Raw genomic sequence first — 16148 nt, 5'->3', positions numbered from 1 at the left:
ACCCTTAGGGTAATGGTGATATATGAATGTGTTAATCCTAGATATGTTGATAAAACATATATGTACTTGAATGCCATTGATATGGTTAATATAGATGTATGGTGTAAATACATATATGTATTTTGTGCTATCAAATGTTTGTAATTGCTTGTTAAATGCCTGCTAAACGCCTACTAAATGCTTGTTAAATGTTTGTTAAATGTTTGTTAAATGACTATTAAGTGACTACTAATTGCTTGCTAAATGTTTGTTAAATGTTTGTTAAATGACTATTAAATGACTACTAAACGTTTGTTAAATGCTGTTAAATGCTTGTTAAATGACTATTAAGTGAGTACTAATCGCTTGGCGAAAATTGGCGAAAATTTGCGAAAATTTGCGAAAATTTGCAAAATATTTGCAAAATATTTGCAAAATATTTGCAAAATATTTGCAAAATATTTGCAAAATATTTGCAAAATATTTGCAAAATATTTGCAAAGAGTAGTTTAATTTAGAATCCTAGCTTTGGGAGTTAGGGGTGGGAGTTAAAATCTCCTTTCTTTGAGCGTTAGGGAGGACTTTAACCTCCGGCGTCCGGTTTACAAGACCGGTGCTCTGGCTCTGAGCTACTAATGCAGGATCATCCTAGGGCTTTGTTTTCAGCCCATCCTGCTAATGGGGAGAGTACAAGGAATAGGAAGAAGTATAAGAAGGATGCAATTTGTCCAATAATAATAAAGGGGTGTTCGACTGGTATTCCTCCAATTCAGGTAAGAATAGCAACGTCTGCAATTAAGGTTCAAAAGAAGAGTTGGGAGATGGGGCGGAATGTAATACTTCGTTGTTTAGAAGTGTGAAGAATAGGGACTACTATGAGGACAAGGATTGAAGCTAGTAGGGCCAGTACACCTCCCAGTTTGTTAGGGATGGAGCGGAGGATTGCATATGCAAATAGGAAGTATCATTCAGGCTTGATGTGTGGGGGTGTGACTAGGGGGTTAGCGGGAGTGAAATTGTCTGGGTCTCCTAGGAGATTAGGGGAAAAGAGGGCGAGGGCTGTGAGGGTAATAAGGAGGACTGCAAAGCCTAAGAGGTCTTTGTAGGAAAAGTAGGGGTGGAAAGAAACTTTGTCGGCATCGGAGTTTAAACCTAAGGGATTATTGGATCCTGTTTCGTGGAGAAACAGTAGGTGAATTAGAGTGGCGCCTGCAATGACAAAAGGAAAGAGGAAATGGAAGGCAAAAAATCGAGTGAGGGTAGCATTATCTACTGAGAAGCCCCCTCAAATTCATTGTACGAGTGTATTACCTACATAGGGAACTGCAGATAAAAGGTTAGTAATAACAGTGGCGCCTCAGAATGATATTTGCCCTCAGGGCAGTACATACCCTACAAAAGCAGTTATCATAACAAGAAGTAGGAGGATGACTCCTACATTTCATGTCTCTTTGTAGAGGTAGGATCCGTAGTATAGGCCTCGGCCGATATGCAAATAAATGCAGATGAAGAAGAAAGAAGCACCGTTGGCATGAATATTTCGAATGAGTCAGCCGTAATTTACGTCACGGCAAATGTGGGCGACTGATGAAAAGGCTGTTGCGATATCAGCGGTGTAGTGTATAGCCAAGAAGAGGCCTGTGAGGATTTGGGTGATTAAACAGAGGCCGAGTAGGGAGCCAAAGTTTCATCATACTGAAATATTAGAGGGGGCGGGTAGGTCAACTAGTGCGTCATTTGCAATTTTTAGTAGGGGGTGAGTTTTTCGTAGGCTTGCCATTAAGTGTTCTTGTAGTTGAATAACAACGGTGGTTTTTCAAGCCATTAGTCCTGGTTAGAGTCCTGGCAGGAATTATGACCTATGTTATGTCTTTATTTTTATTAGGGTTAGTGCTGGGGTTAGTTGCAGTTGCTTCTAACCCTTCCCCATACTTTGCTGCTTTGGGATTAGTAGTAGTTGCGGGCATGGGGTGTGGGGTCTTAGTTAGTTACGGCGGGGCTTTTCTTTCTTTGGTTTTATTTCTAATTTATCTCGGGGGAATATTAGTTGTATTTGCATATTCGGCAGCGCTTGCTGCCGAGCCGTACCCTGAGACTTGGGGAAGTCGCCCGGTTGCGGGCTATATAGCCCTCTACGTGTTAGGGGTTGTGGTTATTTCAAGTAATTTTTGGGGAGGGTGATATGAGTTTTCATGAGTCCCGGGGGATGAGCTTAGTGAATTTTCTGTATTTCGAGGGGATACTGGTGGGGTGGCATTAATATATTCTGTAGGAGGAGGCATGTTAATTATTAGTGCCTGGGCTTTACTATTAACGCTTCTTGTTGTGCTTGAGTTGACCCGGGGCCTTAGTCGAGGGACACTTCGGGCTGTTTAATTAGTAAATAGGAGGGCGGCAATGGCCAGGGTTAAGAGGAATAAAGCAAGGGATGTTTTAATTATACCTCGTTGTATGTTACTTGTAGTTGTTACAAGGGGAATATTTAAGGTGACTACGGCTTTAGGGCCAGTTTTTTCCAATCATGTTTGGTCGATTATTTGGCTAGCAATTGTTTGGCCTAAGACTAGGTTGAGCTTGGGAGCAAAGCGATGGATGATTGCAGGGAAGAAGCCTAGTATATTAGAAAAATGGTGTGATGCCAGGTGTGGTACGGTTTTAAATTGTTTACTTGTCAGGGAGGCCAGCTCTAGGGCTAAGAGAAGACCTAGGACTGTGACGACTAGTGCGGCAAGTTTAAGTAGCGGAGGTATAGTTATTACTGGTGTTTTCAGTGGGAGGATATTTGAGGTGATTAAGAGGCCAGCAATTACGCTACCTCAGGCTAGTCGTTTAAGGGGGTTGATTACTGCGGGGTTATTTTCATTAATAGGAGGCAGGGGGTTGAAACGGGGGTGACCTATGGAGACAAAATAGACGACACGAAGGCTATAGATGGCGGTAAAAGAAGTAGCTAGTAAAGTAAGGACTAGGGCTCAGGCGTTTAAGTTGGATGTGTTTAGTGCTTCAATGATAGCATCTTTGGAGAAAAAGCCTGCTAAAAAAGGGGTGCCTGTAAGGGCGAGGCTCCCAATAGTCAGGCAGGAGGATGTGAAGGGGGTAAGGTGGTGTATGCCTCCTATTTTTCGAATGTCTTGTTCATCATTAAGGCTATGGATAATAGAGCCAGAGCAGAGGAAGAGTATTGCTTTAAAGAAAGCATGAGTACAGATGTGAAGAAAAGCTAATTGGGGTTGATTTAACCCAATGGTCACTATTATTAGTCCTAGTTGGCTTGATGTTGAGAATGCAATGATTTTTTTAATATCATTCTGGGTTAAGGCACAAGTGGCTGTAAATAGGGTGGTAATGGCCCCAAGACAAAGGCAGACAGTCAGAGCGGGCTGGTTTTCTGCTAAAAGGGGGCTCATTCGGATTAGAAGAAAGACTCCTGCGACGACTATGGTGCTAGAGTGCAATAGGGCAGAGACCGGCGTAGGACCCTCTATAGCAGAGGGTAGTCAGGGGTGAAGTCCAAATTGAGCTGATTTGCCGGTCGCGGCAACAATCAGTCCTAGAAGGGGTAGAGTGAGGTCGAAACCTTTGGCGGCTGTGAATATATGTTGTATTTCTCAGGAGTTTAGGTTTGTAGCTATTCATGCCATGGCAAGGATAAGGCCAATGTCCCCCACTCGGTTATACACGACTGCCTGTAGGGCTGCGGTGTTTGCATCTGCCCGCCCATACCATCACCCGATGAGAAGGAAAGATATAATGCCTACTCCCTCTCACCCAATAAAGAGTTGAAATATATTATTTGCTGTAACTAGTGTAATTATGGCGATGAGAAAAATAAGGAGATATTTGAAAAAGCGATTTATTAAGGGGTCTGCATGTATATACCAAGATGCAAACTCTAAAATAGATCAAGTAACATACAAGGCGATGGGGGTGAAAATAACTGAATAATAATCGAACTTGAGGCTGATATTTACATCAAAAGTTGAGGTATTTATTCAGCTTCAGGAGGTGATAATTGCTTCTGCTCCTTCGTTAAGGAATAAAAAGAGGGGAAGAAGGCTAACTAAAAAAGCCAGTTTTACTGCAGTTTTGGGGTGGGAAAGTGCCCAGTTCTGTTCGAGAGGGCTTGGGTTAAGCGTGTTGAGCACAGGATATGCTAATAATGAGAAAATAATAACTAGGCTCGACGTTATTATAAGGGAAGTGGGGTGCATAGCTACTACTTGGATTTGCACCAAGAGTTTTTGGTTCCTAAGACCAATGGATGAGCTGTTATCCTTTAGAAGCAAGGACGAGTGAGCCCTGGGGTTCAACCAAGGTCGCGGAGATTAGCAGTCTTCGTTGCTGGCGAGCCTCTCTCGGTGGATAAGGGGATTTTAACCCCTATTTCTGGAATCACAATCTAGTGTCTTTGTTAAACTATATCTACAGTATGTCCACCCTCAAATTAACTCGGGTTTGAACATAAGAAGGGCCAACGGAAGTATGTGGAGGGCTATTAGCAAGTGTTCTCGAGAGTGGGAGGGGTCTAAGGCTAATATATGCGTAGGGATTGGACCTCGTTGTGTTATAAGGAATATATAAAGGGAATAACTTGCAGTAATTAATGTGCCAGTTCCAGTCAATGTTAGGGTTCATCAGGATCAGTTAAATAAGGAGGTAATAATTATTAATTCTCCCATAAGATTTGGGAGAGGGGGGAGAGCCAGGTTAGCTAGACTAGCAGTGAACCATCAGGCTGTTATTAAAGGCAGTACTACTTGTAGGCCACGAGCCAGAAGTATGGTTCGACTGTGGGTGCGCTCATAGTTTGTATTTGCTAGACAGAAGAGGGCAGAGGATGTCAAACCGTGAGCAATTATAAGAATAAGGGCTCCTGAGAAGCCTCAGGGTGTTTGGGTTAAAATGCCCCCTACGACTAAACCTATGTGACTCACGGAAGAGTAGGCGATGAGGGATTTTAGGTCTGTTTGACGGAGGCAGATGGACCCAGTTATAACTACTCCTCAAAGGGCAAAGATAATAAATGGGTAGCTTAGGTCTTTGGTTAATGGTTCTAGTACTACTACAATTCGTATCATTCCATAACCCCCTAGTTTAAGTAGGACAGCTGCAAGGATTATTGAGCCTGCAATGGGTGCTTCGACGTGCGCTTTCGGTAATCACAGGTGAATTCCGTAGAGAGGCATTTTTACTAGAAAGGCTAGAAGGCACCCTGCCCATCATAGTTTATCTGCGTAGGAGGTTAGTAGAAGAGGGTCAGAGAATTGCAGCGTAAGTAGGGATAGGGTGCCAGTGCTGTTTTGCAGAAGAAGTAAGGCAACTAGTAGGGGTAGAGAGCCTGCTAAGGTGTAAAATAGGAAATAAACCCCTGCATTGAGCCGTTCCATCTGATTTCCTCACCGGGTAATAATAACAAGGGTGGGGATAAGGGTGGCTTCAAACATAACATAAAATATAGTTATTTCTGTAGCACTGAAAGCCAAGATGAGAAAAAATTGGAGGGATGTCAGAAGAGTAATATATATACGTTGGCGATTGAGGGGCTCTAATGCTGTGTGGTTTTGACTTGCTAAGATTATTAGGGGTAACAGCCAGCAGGTGAGTACTAGAAGGGGAGTTGAGAGGGGGTCTGTTGCTATGTAAAGTCCTAGACTTGATCAGCCGGTCTCAGATATATTTTTTAAGCAGGTTAAGCTGACAAGGGCGATGATGAGGCTATGAACAAGGGTGGTAGGTCAGAGTCATTTGGCGGGAGTTCCTCAAGCAGTCGGGATTAGTATAAGTGTAGGGATTAGAATTTTTAACATTGCAGTAAATTAAGGCTTTGTAGGCGGTCAGTGCCGTGGGTTCGGGCGGTGGCAACCAGAAGGGCGAGGCCTGCGCTTGCTTCACAGGCTGAAAATGCTAAGAGGAGTATTGGGGCTGCTGAGAAGTTTGTTGAGTTTAGCTGTAAAGTTCAAATGGAGAGGGCAATAAATAAAGAAAGCATCATTCCCTCTAGACATAGAAGGACGGAGAGAAGGTGGGTGCGGTGGAATGCTAGTCCTGTCAGTCCCAGGGCGAAGGCTGATGAGAAAGCAAAGTGAACGGGGGTCATTAGGCAATTATGGACTTTAACCACAAGTTTTTGAGCCGAAATCAAATGTTTTTCTTAGACTAATCGCCTATTCGGCTCATTCTAGGCCGCCTTGAAGTCATTCATAGATAAGGCCCAGGGTCAGAATAGCTAAAACGGCGGAGGCCCATAGGAATGTTAGGAGGGGAGTTTCAAGTTGATCTCCTCAGGGAAGTGGCAGAAGAAGGGCAATCTCTAAATCAAATAGGAGGAATAGGATAGCAATAAGAAAAAAGCGAAGGGAGAAAGGCAGGCGGGCAGAGCCTAAGGGGTCAAAGCCGCATTCGTAGGGGGATATTTTCTCGTGATCTGGCGCTATCTGGGGCAGTCAGAAAGAAACAAGGGCTAAGATAATAGCCAGGGCGGAGGTAATAAAAATTACAGTCGTAATTAGATTCATTATCTTTCCTTGGACTTTAACCAAGACCGGGTGATTGGAAGTCACTTATACTGCCTAATACTAGAAAGACTAGGAACCTCATCAGTAGATAGAAATATAGAGGAAAAGTCAGACAACGTCTACGAAGTGTCAGTATCAGGCGGCTGCTTCAAACCCGAAGTGATGTTCAGACGTGAAGTGGTATTGAATCTGGCGGGATAGGCAGATGGCTAAGAATGTGGAGCCAATGATGACATGGAGGCCGTGGAAGCCTGTGGCTACAAAAAATGTGGCGCCATAGACGCCGTCTGCAATGGTGAAAGGAGCTTCGTAGTATTCTATTGCTTGAAGGAAGGTAAAGTAAAATCCTAAAAGGATCGTAAGTGTGAGGGACTGAATAGCCTGTTTTCGTTCTCCTTCTATAATGCTATGGTGAGCCCAAGTAACTGTTACCCCGGAGGCGAGTAAGACGGCGGTGTTAAGTAGGGGGACTTCGAAGGGATCTAAAGGGGTGATACCTGTAGGGGGCCAGCAGCCTCCTAGTTCCAGGGTTGGGGCTAAGCTTGAGTGATAGAATGCTCAGAAAAATCCAATAAAAAAGAAGACTTCTGAGGTGATGAAAAGGATTATCCCGTACCGAAGTCCTTTCTGTACAGGGGGAGTGTGATGTCCCTGGAATGTGCCTTCTCGAATAATATCTCGCCATCATTGGTATATTGTTAAAAGGAGGAGGACTGTTCCAAGACCTATAAGTGTTGTTGAGTGGAAGTGGAATCAGATTGCAAGGCCAGATGTTATTAATAGGGCGGCTACTGCACCTGTGAGCGGTCAAGGGCTGGGGTCGACTATGTGGTATGCGTGTGCTTGGTGGGTCATTATACGTTTTCCTGAAGGTAAAGGGAGAGAAGTAGAACGAATACGTAGGCTTGGATTATAGCTACGGCAACTTCCAGGAGGGTTAGAAGAACAAGTACTATAGAAGTAAGGACGGCTACTGCGGGTATAAGGGGCAGGAGTACAAAAGCGGCGGTAGCGATGAGTTGAATTAAGAGATGACCTGCTGTAAGGTTGGCTGTAAGCCGAACACCTAGGGCGAGGGGACGAATAAATAGGCTAATTGTTTCGATAAAGATAAGAACAGGGATAAGAGGGCCGGGGGTTCCTTCAGGGAGAAGATGTCCTAGGGCATGGGTTGGTTGATTTCGCATGCCAATAAGGACTGTTGCTAACCACAGTGGCACTGCAAGTCCTAGGTTGAGGGATAGCTGAGTGGTAGGGGTGAAGGTGTAGGGAAGGAGCCCAAGCATGTTAGTAGTAAATAAGAAAATCATTAAGGAAGTAAATAGAGTGGCTCATTTGTGGCCCCCTAAGTTTAATGGAAGAAGGAGCTGTTGGGTGAACCGGTTAATAGACCAGCTTTGAAGGGCAAGGAGTCGATTATTTAGTCACCGATCAGAAGGCGTAGGGTAAAGGATTCAGGGGAGGGTTAAAGCAAGGGCTATGAGGGGGACCCCTAGATATACAGGGCTTATAAACTGGTCAAAGAAGCTTAATATCATGATCAGGTTCAGGCCTCTTTTTTAGGTTTTTCTGTACTTTGAGTTGTGGGTTCGTTAGGGTAGGCATGAGCCATTACTTTTGTGGGGATGATAATTAAAAACACTAGCCATGTAAAGACTAGGATGGCAAGCCAGGGGGTTGGGTTAAGCTGAGGCATGACCGCTAAGGGTGGTTGGGGGCCACCAATCTTTAGCTTAAAAGGCTAACGCTAGGCCCTGTTTAGCTTCTTAGCGAGGCGTCTTCAAGTATTAGGGCGGATCAGCTTTCAAAGTGCTCTAAAGGAACTGCTTCGACTACAATGGGTATAAAGCTATGGTTTGCCCCACAAATTTCAGAGCATTGTCCATAGAAGACTCCTGGTCGGGATGCAATAAAGGCTGTTTGATTAAGGCGCCCAGGAACTGCGTCTATTTTTACACCAAGTGCAGGGACTGCCCAAGAGTGGAGGACATCTTCAGCAGAGACTAGCACACGGATGGGGGATTCAACTGGGATTACTATTCGGTGGTCTGCTTCTAAAAGGCGGAATTGGCCAGGGGTAAGGTCTTGTGTGGGAATTATATAGGAGTCGAACCCAAGAGCATCATAGTCGGTATACTCGTAGCTTCAGTATCATTGATGTCCCATGGCTTTAATTGTTAAGTGGGGGTCATTAATTTCATCTATAAGGTAGAGGATTCGAAGGGAGGGGAGAGCGATTAGGATAAGAATAACCGCTGGGAGTACAGTTCAAATAATTTCAATTTCTTGGGAGTCTAGGATGTATTTATTGGTAAGTTTAGTGGTGACTATGGCCACAATAATGTAAAGTACTAGCGTGCTGATCAGGAACACGATTATTAAGGCGTGGTCGTGGAAATGAAGAAGTTCTTCTATAACAGGTGAAGCTGCATCTTGAAAACCGAGCTGTGAGGGGTGGGCCATTAGTAAAATAAGATACGCGGGGGTTCAACCCACGACTCTGCCTTGACAAAGCAGTGTAATAGCCATTTTACTAGTATCTTATAAAGAAAGTGACAGAGCGGTCATGTGGTTGGCTTGAAACCAGCCTATGGGGGTTCGACTCCTCCCTTTCTCGTTAGTTTGATTGAACTTGGACAAAAGCAGGCTCCTCAAATGTGTGATAAGGGGGAGGGCAGCCGTGTAATCACTCCACGTTTATTGCAGTCAGCTCTACTGCTAGAACTTCACGTTTGGCGGCAAAAGCCTCCCAGATAATAAATAAGAATATAATAACTGCGACCAAGGAGATGAGAGACCCAATTGATGAAACTGTGTTTCATAGGGTGTAAGCGTCTGGGTAGTCTGAGTATCGGCGAGGTATCCCGGCTAGGCCAAGGAAATGTTGGGGGAAGAATGTTAGGTTAACACCTACAAACATGATTCCAAAGTGAATTTTTGTTCAAGTGCTGTGAAGAGTGTAGCCTGAGAATAGGGGGAATCAGTGGACAAAAGCAGCAACGATGGCAAACACGGCGCCCATGGATAGGACATAGTGGAAATGGGCTACTACGTAGTAAGTATCATGAAGAACAATGTCTAAGGAGGAGTTGGCTAGCACAATGCCAGTTAGTCCGCCCACTGTGAATAAGAAAATGAAGCCAAGTGCCCATAGAAGGGGAGTCTCTCATTTAATAGAGCCCCCATGAAGGGTTGCGAGTCAGCTAAATACCTTAACACCCGTGGGAATTGCGATGATTATGGTGGCAGATGTGAAATAGGCTCGGGTGTCAACATCTATGCCAACTGTAAATATATGATGGGCCCATACAATAAAGCCTAAAAGTCCGATAGCCATTATAGCTCATACTATTCCCATATAGCCGAAAGGTTCTTTTTTGCCTGCATAGTAGGCAACAATGTGTGAGATTATTCCAAAGCCGGGAAGAATAAGAATGTATACTTCTGGGTGGCCGAAGAACCAGAATAGGTGTTGATAGAGAATAGGGTCCCCTCCTCCTGCAGGGTCAAAGAATGTGGTGTTTAGATTTCGGTCCGTAAGGAGCATTGTAATGCCAGCGGCGAGCACGGGGAGGGAAAGTAGTAGAAGTACAGCGGTAATTAATACGGCTCAAACAAATAAAGGGGTCTGGTATTGAGAAATAGCAGGGGGTTTTATGTTAATAATAGTTGTGATAAAATTAATTGCGCCTAGAATTGAGGAAATTCCTGCTAAATGTAGAGAAAAAATGGTTAAGTCGACAGATGCCCCGGCGTGTGCCAGGTTTCCAGCTAATGGGGGATAAACAGTCCACCCGGTACCAGCTCCTGCCTCAACCCCTGAGGAGGCAAGAAGGAGAAGGAAAGAGGGGGGCAGAAGTCAAAAGCTTATGTTATTTATTCGAGGGAATGCTATATCGGGGGCACCAATTATGAGTGGGATGAGTCAATTCCCAAAACCTCCAATCATAATGGGTATTACTATAAAGAAGATTATTACAAAGGCATGTGCCGTAACAATTACGTTATAAATTTGGTCGTCTCCAAGGAGAGCGCCGGGTTGGCTTAGTTCCGCTCGGATGAGTAGGCTTAGAGCTGTGCCCACTATTCCGGCTCAAGCACCAAATACTAGATAAAGGGTGCCGATATCTTTGTGATTGGTCGAGAAGAATCAACGTGTGATGGCCACAGGTAGGATGGCTGAGTGCCCAAGCGGTGGATTGTAACCCCACAAACAGAGGTTCAAATCCTCTTCTTATCAAGCCCCGAGGTGTTTGACATATTAGATTGCAAATCTTAAGGAGCAGACTAACGTCTGCCGGGGCTTTCCCCCGCCTCTAGTCTCCGGACAGGCGGGGGAAAGTTAGATGGATGCTCGCTGGTTTGAGCGCTTAGCTGTTAACTAAGAGTTTGTAGGATCGAGGCCTACCTATCTAGGTAAGGCTTTAGCTTAATTAAAGTGTCTGTTTTGCATGCAGGAGATGTGGGGTAATATCCCGCAAGTCTTATCAGGGACTGAGGGATTTTCACCCTCGCTGAGGGCTTTGAAGGCCCTTGGTCTTGTGTTAGCCTAAGTCTCTTACCGCGTGAAGAATGCCAGGATGGCTGGCGTCAGAGGCAGTAAAATAATAGAAATAATTATTGCTATAGCTATAGGTTGAGAAAGAGGAGAGGCGCCGTGTCGTCAGGGTGTTATCCCTGGAATGTCATTTGGAGGTGTTGTTAATGTCATTGCATAGGCGATCCGGAGGTAGAAGTAAAGGCTGAGAAGCGAGGATAATGCGGCTAAGGTTGCTGTGACAGCAAGGCCTTGTGAAGCTAGTTCTTGTAGAATTAACCATTTTGACATAAAGCCTGTCAGAGGGGGTAGGCCTCCTAGGGACAGAAGGACTGGTGGGAGGAGGGTTGTAATAATTGGTGCTTTTGCTCAGGAGATGGCAAGTGTATTGATAGTGGTTGCTTTATTAAACTTGAATACAAGAAAAGCTGAAAAGGTTATAAGAAAATATGTTAACAGGGAAAGAAGCGCCAAGGGAGGCGAGAATTGAAGTACAAGGATTATTCAACCCAGGTGGGTAATTGAGGAGTAGGCGAGGAGTTTTCGGAGCTGTGTTTGATTAAGTCCCCCTCATCCCCCGAACAGGATGGAAGCCAGTCCTAGGACAATAAGGGTTGGTGTGGCAGGAGGATAGATTTGGAGTATCAGGGTGAAAGGGGCGAGTTTTTGTCAAGTAGAAAGAATTAGCCCTGTAGTGAGATTAAGGCCTTGAATAATCTCGGGGAGTCATGTGTGGAGAGGGGCAAGCCCCATTTTGAATGCCAAGGCTGTGGTAATAAGAGCAACAGGGAGGGGATGTGAGATTTGTTGAATATCCCAGTATCCTGTAAGTCAAGCATTGGTAGCGCTGGCAAAGAGAAGCGCAGCGCCTGCGGTCGATTGAACAATGAAGTATTTTGCGGAGGCTTCAACTCCTCGGGGGGAGTGGTCTTGGGCTATTAGGGGGATGATAGCAAGGGTATTGATTTCAAGACCCATTCAGGCAATTAATCAGTGCGAACTCGCGAATGTAATAGACGTTCCGAGCCCGAGGGTAAATAGTATAATAGCCAGAGTGTAGGGAGCCATACAATAAAGGAAGGTTATTATCCAACATGTTTGGGTCATGGGCCCAAAAGCTTAATTAGCTGACTTTATTAGAAAGTGGTGTAGTGGAAGCACTGAGAGTTTTGATCTCTCTAGGTAGGGTTCGAATCCCTTCTTTCTAAGGAGTTGGGGGGACTTTAACCCCCATAGTTCACTCTATCAAAGTGGCCCTTTGCTTCAGGCACAACTCCTCGGCTAGGTTTGAGGGGGTAGGCCAGCAAATGAAATTGGGAGCGCCAGGTGTCAAATAACTAATGCTAGTGTTAGTGGAAGGAAATTCTTTCAAATTAGGTGTATAAGTTGGTCATACCGGAATCGGGGGTATGAGGCTCGTACTCAGAGAAAAACGATTGAGAGGAGGGCTGCCTTAGTTATAAGATTGATAGCAGTAAGTTCAGGAATAGTGGGAATGTGAGAGGCCCCTAGGAATAAAGTTGCGGAGAGTGTATTTATAAGTAAAATATTTGCATATTCTGCTAAAAAGAATAGGGCAAAGGGGCCTCCGGCATATTCAACATTAAACCCTGATACTAATTCGGATTCGCCCTCAGTTAGATCAAAGGGGGCACGGTTAGTTTCTGCCAAGGTAGAGATATATCATATTGCGGCGAGGGGTCATGCTGGTAGGACTAGTCATACACTTTCTTGGGCTACGTTAAAGGTTTGTAATGTGAAACCTCCTGTAAAAATAACGATGTTTAGGAGAATTAGCCCTAGACTAACCTCGTAGGAGATTGTTTGGGCTACGGCTCGTAAGGCACCAATTAATGCGTATTTAGAATTGGAGGCCCACCCTGAGCCTAGAATAGAGTAGACTGCTAGGCTTGATAGGGCTAGTAGAAACAAGATCCCGAGGTTAAGGTCAACAACAGGATACGGCATGGGTATGGGGGCCCAAAGGGTTAGGGCAAGTGTGAGAGCAAGTACAGGGGCTAGAAGAAAAAGGACAGGGGAAGAGGTGGAAGGGCGAACAGGTTCCTTAATAAATAGTTTAACACCATCAGCAATTGGTTGTAATAGCCCGTAAGGCCCGACAATATTTGGACCTTTTCGTAATTGCATGTACCCAAGTACTTTCCGTTCAAGCAGTGTTAAGAAGGCAACAGCTAACAGGACTGGTACAATAAAGGCAAGAGGATTAATAATATGGGTCGTGAATATTAAGACCATAGTTAAGGAGAGGATTTGAACCTCTGTGGAAAGGGCTTAGGTCTTTTGCAATTACCAGTTTCTGCCACCTTAACATACCGTTTTCTCCGGTGGGGGGGGAATGCCCTCTTGCCTATTTTAGTTGTTTTCATTAGGTGAGGGTGAGGCGTACTTAAGGGAGGGGCCTCCTCTTCTCGGTCCTTTCGTACTAGAGAAGATCATGTCATAGATAGAAACTGACCTGGATTACTCCGGTCTGAACTCAGATCACGTAGGACTTTAATCGTTGAACAAACGAACCCTTAATAGCGGCTGCACCATTAGGATGTCCTGATCCAACATCGAGGTCGTAAACCCCCTTGTCGATATGGGCTCTAAAAGAGGATTGCGCTGTTATCCCTAGAGTAACTCGGTTCGTTGATCGGCACTGCCGGATCTTACTGGTCAGAAGTTCTGTTAACTAGAGCTGGGGCTCATAGTTGTAGGAGGGGTGCTCCCATTCCACGTGGGGGTTTTTTGTTTCCCCGCGGTCGCCCCAACCAAAGACATTAGGACAGGGTTCATTTGGTTTAGTCCTTTATTGGGGGGTGTTTAGCATGATCTGTCTTGGTGTCTAAAGCTTCATAGGGTCTTCTCGTCTTATGTTACCATTCCCGCTTCTGCACGGGAAGATCAATTTCATTGACTAGAAAGAGGAGACAGTTAAGCCCTCGTTATGCCATTCATACAGGTCTTCATTTAAAAGACAAGTGATTGCGCTACCTTCGCACGGTCAAAATACCGCGGCCGTTAAACTAATAGTCACAGGGCAGGCGGGACCTCTTATTTGTTAAGTTCTACAAGAGGCGATGTTTTTGGTAAACAGGCGAGGCTTTATGTGTTTGCCGAGTTCCTTCTCTTTCTTTTAGTCTTTCCTTGGGGGCACGCCTGTGTGGGGTTAACGGTTGTTTTTGAATGTTTTTCTAGTTTTTTAGTCTGTTGTTCAGTACCCTCTTTGTTTGGGGCCGTTAAGGTTCGGTGGGTTGTCCGTTCCGAAGTACACGCGTGCAAGGAGAGAGGCGGAGGCTCTCTTATTACTCATATTAGCAGGGTCACTCCCATGTTGGCATGGGACGGCCTGGTAGAACTAGGGGGATAAGATTTGGTGATCAGAATAGGGGGATTAAGAAATATATCTGAGCTTTAACGCTTTCTATGGGGATGGCTGCTTTTAGGCCCACCAAAATATTGTACCTTAAAATATATTATGATCTTTACCCTCCTGTAAAAGTTGTATCTTGATTCAAAGGGGCTGTACCCCCTTTGACTAACTCTCTTGGCTTCTTAGGGGTATCAGGAGGGGTAAGGCTGAGGTGAATGAAGAATCCGGGAGGCTGAACTTCTATCCAATTCCCAGGCAACCAGCTATAACTAAGTTCGGTAGGTCTGTCACCTCTACTCAAAGCTCTTCCCACTCTTTTGCCACAGAGACGGGTTTGCCCTATTTAATAGGCTGTCTTGGAGTAGCTCACTTAGTTTCGGGTTGTCAAACTAAAGTACGCTTTGCTTGGGTTACACTGGCTAAATCATGATGCAAAAGGTACGAGGTTGGATCTCTGCTTCTTTAGGCTTCACTGGATTATTTCATTTCTCTTTCAGCGTTCCCTTGCGGTACTTTCTCTATGGCTCCACAGGCCCTTTTCTGTCACACATACTTAGGGGGAAAAATGGTTTGTTTAATACTAATATTAGTGTATTTAGGGGTATTAATGTTGGTTTGTTGTTTCTGGTTGGGGGGGCTAGCTGTTGGGCATCAGAGCGACCCGATTTGCACGGGGGCCTTCTCAGTGTAAGAGAGATGCTTTTCTGTCTCAGCTACGCTCTGATTTTTCCAAGTGCACCTTCCGGTACACTTACCATGTTACGACTTGCCTCCCCTTCGCTATTATAAGGTTTTAGTTATTTTAGTTTGGTAGGCTTGGGGAGAGTGACGGGCGGTGTGTACGCGCTTCAGAGCCAATTTCAGCGGGACGCTCTATTTCCTGCTTACTGCTAAATCCTCCTTCGGATGTACATTTCAGTACATCGTTCGTATTTCCTGTAATTAGGAAATGTAGCCCATTTCTTCCCTTCCCATACGCTACACCTCGACCTGACGTTTTGGGTTGTACCAATTTTGCTCACTATTAAACCTTCACAGGGTGAGCTGACGACGGCGGTATATAGGCGGGGAAAACAAGGAAAGGTGAGGTTGAACGGGGGTTATCGGTTCTAGAACAGGCTCCTCTAGGGGGATCTAAAGCACCGCCAAGTCCTTTGGGTTTCAAGCTAATGCTCGTAGTTCCCAGGCGGGTAGTGAGTGTAGGGTACTACCAATGTTTATGGCTAGGCATAGTGGGGTATCTAATCCCAGTTTGTATCTTAGCTTTCGTGGGTTCAGGATTTATAAAGCCACTTTCGTGATTGAACTTCTCACCATCGGGTGCGTATAACAGCTCTGAGGGCGTTCGGCTTTAGTCTTAGTCTTTATCTTAACCACGCTTTACGCCGGTAGCTATCAACTTGGGCCTCTCGTATAACCGCGGTGGCTGGCACGAGTTTTACCGGCCCTCTTAGCTTTGACTAAGTCAAGTTTTCACTTATGGCTTAATGTTTATCACTGCTGAGTTCCCTTGAGGGTGTGGCTAAGCAAGGCGTCATGGGCTAAGTAGGGATGTGCCTGATACCAGCTCCTTGTTCCCGGGCAGGGAACTGTAGGGCATTCTCACGGGGATGCGGATACTTGCATGTGTAAGTTTAGCTAGAATTGATAGTAAAGTCAGGACCAAGCCTTTGTGCTTGCGGAGCTTTCTAGGGCTCATCTTAACATCTTCAGTGTTATGCTTTAATTAAGCTACGCTAGC

General features: G+C 45.0%; 13 protein-coding genes and 24 non-coding genes across 37 annotated transcripts, besides 1 other annotated feature; 9 read left to right on the top strand and 28 right to left on the bottom strand. All coding sequences in view use genetic code 2, as the record gives it.

Annotated features, from left to right (window-relative positions):
• Positions 1-477: part of a D loop (control region) that runs on past the window's edge.
• On the top strand, positions 478-547 carry ASR27_gt22. The gene has a single exon. It is a non-coding gene; the product is annotated as a tRNA-Pro (tRNA).
• Positions 547-618, bottom strand: ASR27_gt21. Its single transcript has one exon. It is a non-coding gene; the product is annotated as a tRNA-Thr (tRNA).
• CYTB (cytochrome b) lies at positions 619-1759 on the bottom strand. Its single transcript has one exon. A coding segment is annotated over exon 1 (1141 nt).
• A 5-nt stretch (positions 1760-1764) lies between these two features.
• ASR27_gt20 lies at positions 1765-1833 on the top strand. Its single transcript has one exon. It is a non-coding gene; the product is annotated as a tRNA-Glu (tRNA).
• On the top strand, positions 1834-2355 carry ND6 (NADH dehydrogenase subunit 6). The gene has a single exon. The coding sequence runs from the start codon at positions 1834-1836 to the stop codon at positions 2353-2355; it is 522 nt and encodes a 173-aa protein (YP_009178097.1).
• ND5 (NADH dehydrogenase subunit 5) lies at positions 2352-4190 on the bottom strand. Its single transcript has one exon. It carries the CDS (start codon positions 4188-4190, stop codon positions 2352-2354), a length of 1839 nt encoding a protein of 612 aa, YP_009178096.1.
• Positions 4191-4263, bottom strand: ASR27_gt19. Its single transcript has one exon. It is a non-coding gene; the product is annotated as a tRNA-Leu (tRNA).
• Positions 4264-4268: 5 nt separating this feature from the next.
• Positions 4269-4336, bottom strand: ASR27_gt18. The gene has a single exon. It is a non-coding gene; the product is annotated as a tRNA-Ser (tRNA).
• On the bottom strand, positions 4337-4405 carry ASR27_gt17. The gene has a single exon. It is a non-coding gene; the product is annotated as a tRNA-His (tRNA).
• On the bottom strand, positions 4406-5786 carry ND4 (NADH dehydrogenase subunit 4). The gene has a single exon. A coding segment is annotated over exon 1 (1381 nt).
• Positions 5780-6076, bottom strand: ND4L (NADH dehydrogenase subunit 4L). Its single transcript has one exon. It carries the CDS (start codon positions 6074-6076, stop codon positions 5780-5782), a length of 297 nt encoding a protein of 98 aa, YP_009178094.1.
• Positions 6077-6145, bottom strand: ASR27_gt16. Its single transcript has one exon. It is a non-coding gene; the product is annotated as a tRNA-Arg (tRNA).
• Positions 6144-6494, bottom strand: ND3 (NADH dehydrogenase subunit 3). Its single transcript has one exon. The coding sequence runs from the start codon at positions 6492-6494 to the stop codon at positions 6144-6146; it is 351 nt and encodes a 116-aa protein (YP_009178093.1).
• Positions 6495-6564, bottom strand: ASR27_gt15. Its single transcript has one exon. It is a non-coding gene; the product is annotated as a tRNA-Gly (tRNA).
• On the bottom strand, positions 6564-7349 carry COX3 (cytochrome c oxidase subunit III). Its single transcript has one exon. It carries the CDS (start codon positions 7347-7349, stop codon positions 6564-6566), a length of 786 nt encoding a protein of 261 aa, YP_009178092.1.
• ATP6 (ATP synthase F0 subunit 6) lies at positions 7349-8032 on the bottom strand. Its single transcript has one exon. The coding sequence runs from the start codon at positions 8030-8032 to the stop codon at positions 7349-7351; it is 684 nt and encodes a 227-aa protein (YP_009178091.1).
• On the bottom strand, positions 8023-8190 carry ATP8 (ATP synthase F0 subunit 8). The gene has a single exon. It carries the CDS (start codon positions 8188-8190, stop codon positions 8023-8025), a length of 168 nt encoding a protein of 55 aa, YP_009178090.1.
• A 2-nt stretch (positions 8191-8192) lies between these two features.
• On the bottom strand, positions 8193-8266 carry ASR27_gt14. Its single transcript has one exon. It is a non-coding gene; the product is annotated as a tRNA-Lys (tRNA).
• On the bottom strand, positions 8267-8957 carry COX2 (cytochrome c oxidase subunit II). The gene has a single exon. A coding segment is annotated over exon 1 (691 nt).
• An 8-nt stretch (positions 8958-8965) lies between these two features.
• ASR27_gt13 lies at positions 8966-9037 on the bottom strand. Its single transcript has one exon. It is a non-coding gene; the product is annotated as a tRNA-Asp (tRNA).
• Positions 9038-9040: 3 nt separating this feature from the next.
• Positions 9041-9111, top strand: ASR27_gt12. Its single transcript has one exon. It is a non-coding gene; the product is annotated as a tRNA-Ser (tRNA).
• On the bottom strand, positions 9112-10662 carry COX1 (cytochrome c oxidase subunit I). The gene has a single exon. It carries the CDS (start codon positions 10660-10662, stop codon positions 9112-9114), a length of 1551 nt encoding a protein of 516 aa, YP_009178088.1.
• Position 10663: 1 nt separating this feature from the next.
• Positions 10664-10734, top strand: ASR27_gt11. The gene has a single exon. It is a non-coding gene; the product is annotated as a tRNA-Tyr (tRNA).
• Positions 10735-10800, top strand: ASR27_gt10. Its single transcript has one exon. It is a non-coding gene; the product is annotated as a tRNA-Cys (tRNA).
• A 37-nt stretch (positions 10801-10837) lies between these two features.
• On the top strand, positions 10838-10910 carry ASR27_gt09. Its single transcript has one exon. It is a non-coding gene; the product is annotated as a tRNA-Asn (tRNA).
• A 2-nt stretch (positions 10911-10912) lies between these two features.
• Positions 10913-10981, top strand: ASR27_gt08. Its single transcript has one exon. It is a non-coding gene; the product is annotated as a tRNA-Ala (tRNA).
• A 1-nt stretch (position 10982) lies between these two features.
• On the bottom strand, positions 10983-11053 carry ASR27_gt07. The gene has a single exon. It is a non-coding gene; the product is annotated as a tRNA-Trp (tRNA).
• ND2 (NADH dehydrogenase subunit 2) lies at positions 11053-12099 on the bottom strand. Its single transcript has one exon. The coding sequence runs from the start codon at positions 12097-12099 to the stop codon at positions 11053-11055; it is 1047 nt and encodes a 348-aa protein (YP_009178087.1).
• Position 12100: 1 nt separating this feature from the next.
• ASR27_gt06 lies at positions 12101-12169 on the bottom strand. Its single transcript has one exon. It is a non-coding gene; the product is annotated as a tRNA-Met (tRNA).
• ASR27_gt05 lies at positions 12168-12240 on the top strand. The gene has a single exon. It is a non-coding gene; the product is annotated as a tRNA-Gln (tRNA).
• ASR27_gt04 lies at positions 12239-12308 on the bottom strand. Its single transcript has one exon. It is a non-coding gene; the product is annotated as a tRNA-Ile (tRNA).
• A 4-nt stretch (positions 12309-12312) lies between these two features.
• On the bottom strand, positions 12313-13287 carry ND1 (NADH dehydrogenase subunit 1). The gene has a single exon. The coding sequence runs from the start codon at positions 13285-13287 to the stop codon at positions 12313-12315; it is 975 nt and encodes a 324-aa protein (YP_009178086.1).
• On the bottom strand, positions 13288-13361 carry ASR27_gt03. Its single transcript has one exon. It is a non-coding gene; the product is annotated as a tRNA-Leu (tRNA).
• Positions 13362-15058, bottom strand: ASR27_gr01. Its single transcript has one exon. It is a non-coding gene; the product is annotated as a 16S ribosomal RNA (ribosomal RNA).
• ASR27_gt02 lies at positions 15059-15130 on the bottom strand. Its single transcript has one exon. It is a non-coding gene; the product is annotated as a tRNA-Val (tRNA).
• Positions 15131-16080, bottom strand: ASR27_gr02. Its single transcript has one exon. It is a non-coding gene; the product is annotated as a 12S ribosomal RNA (ribosomal RNA).
• ASR27_gt01 lies at positions 16081-16148 on the bottom strand. Its single transcript has one exon. It is a non-coding gene; the product is annotated as a tRNA-Phe (tRNA).

This window comes from Sander vitreus, mitochondrion (genome assembly GCF_031162955.1).
Source record: "Sander vitreus voucher LodgeLab Svitreus_1 mitochondrion, complete genome".
Lineage (NCBI taxonomy): Eukaryota > Metazoa > Chordata > Actinopteri > Perciformes > Percidae > Sander > Sander vitreus.
This window is presented reverse-complemented; position numbering and strand designations above follow the sequence as displayed.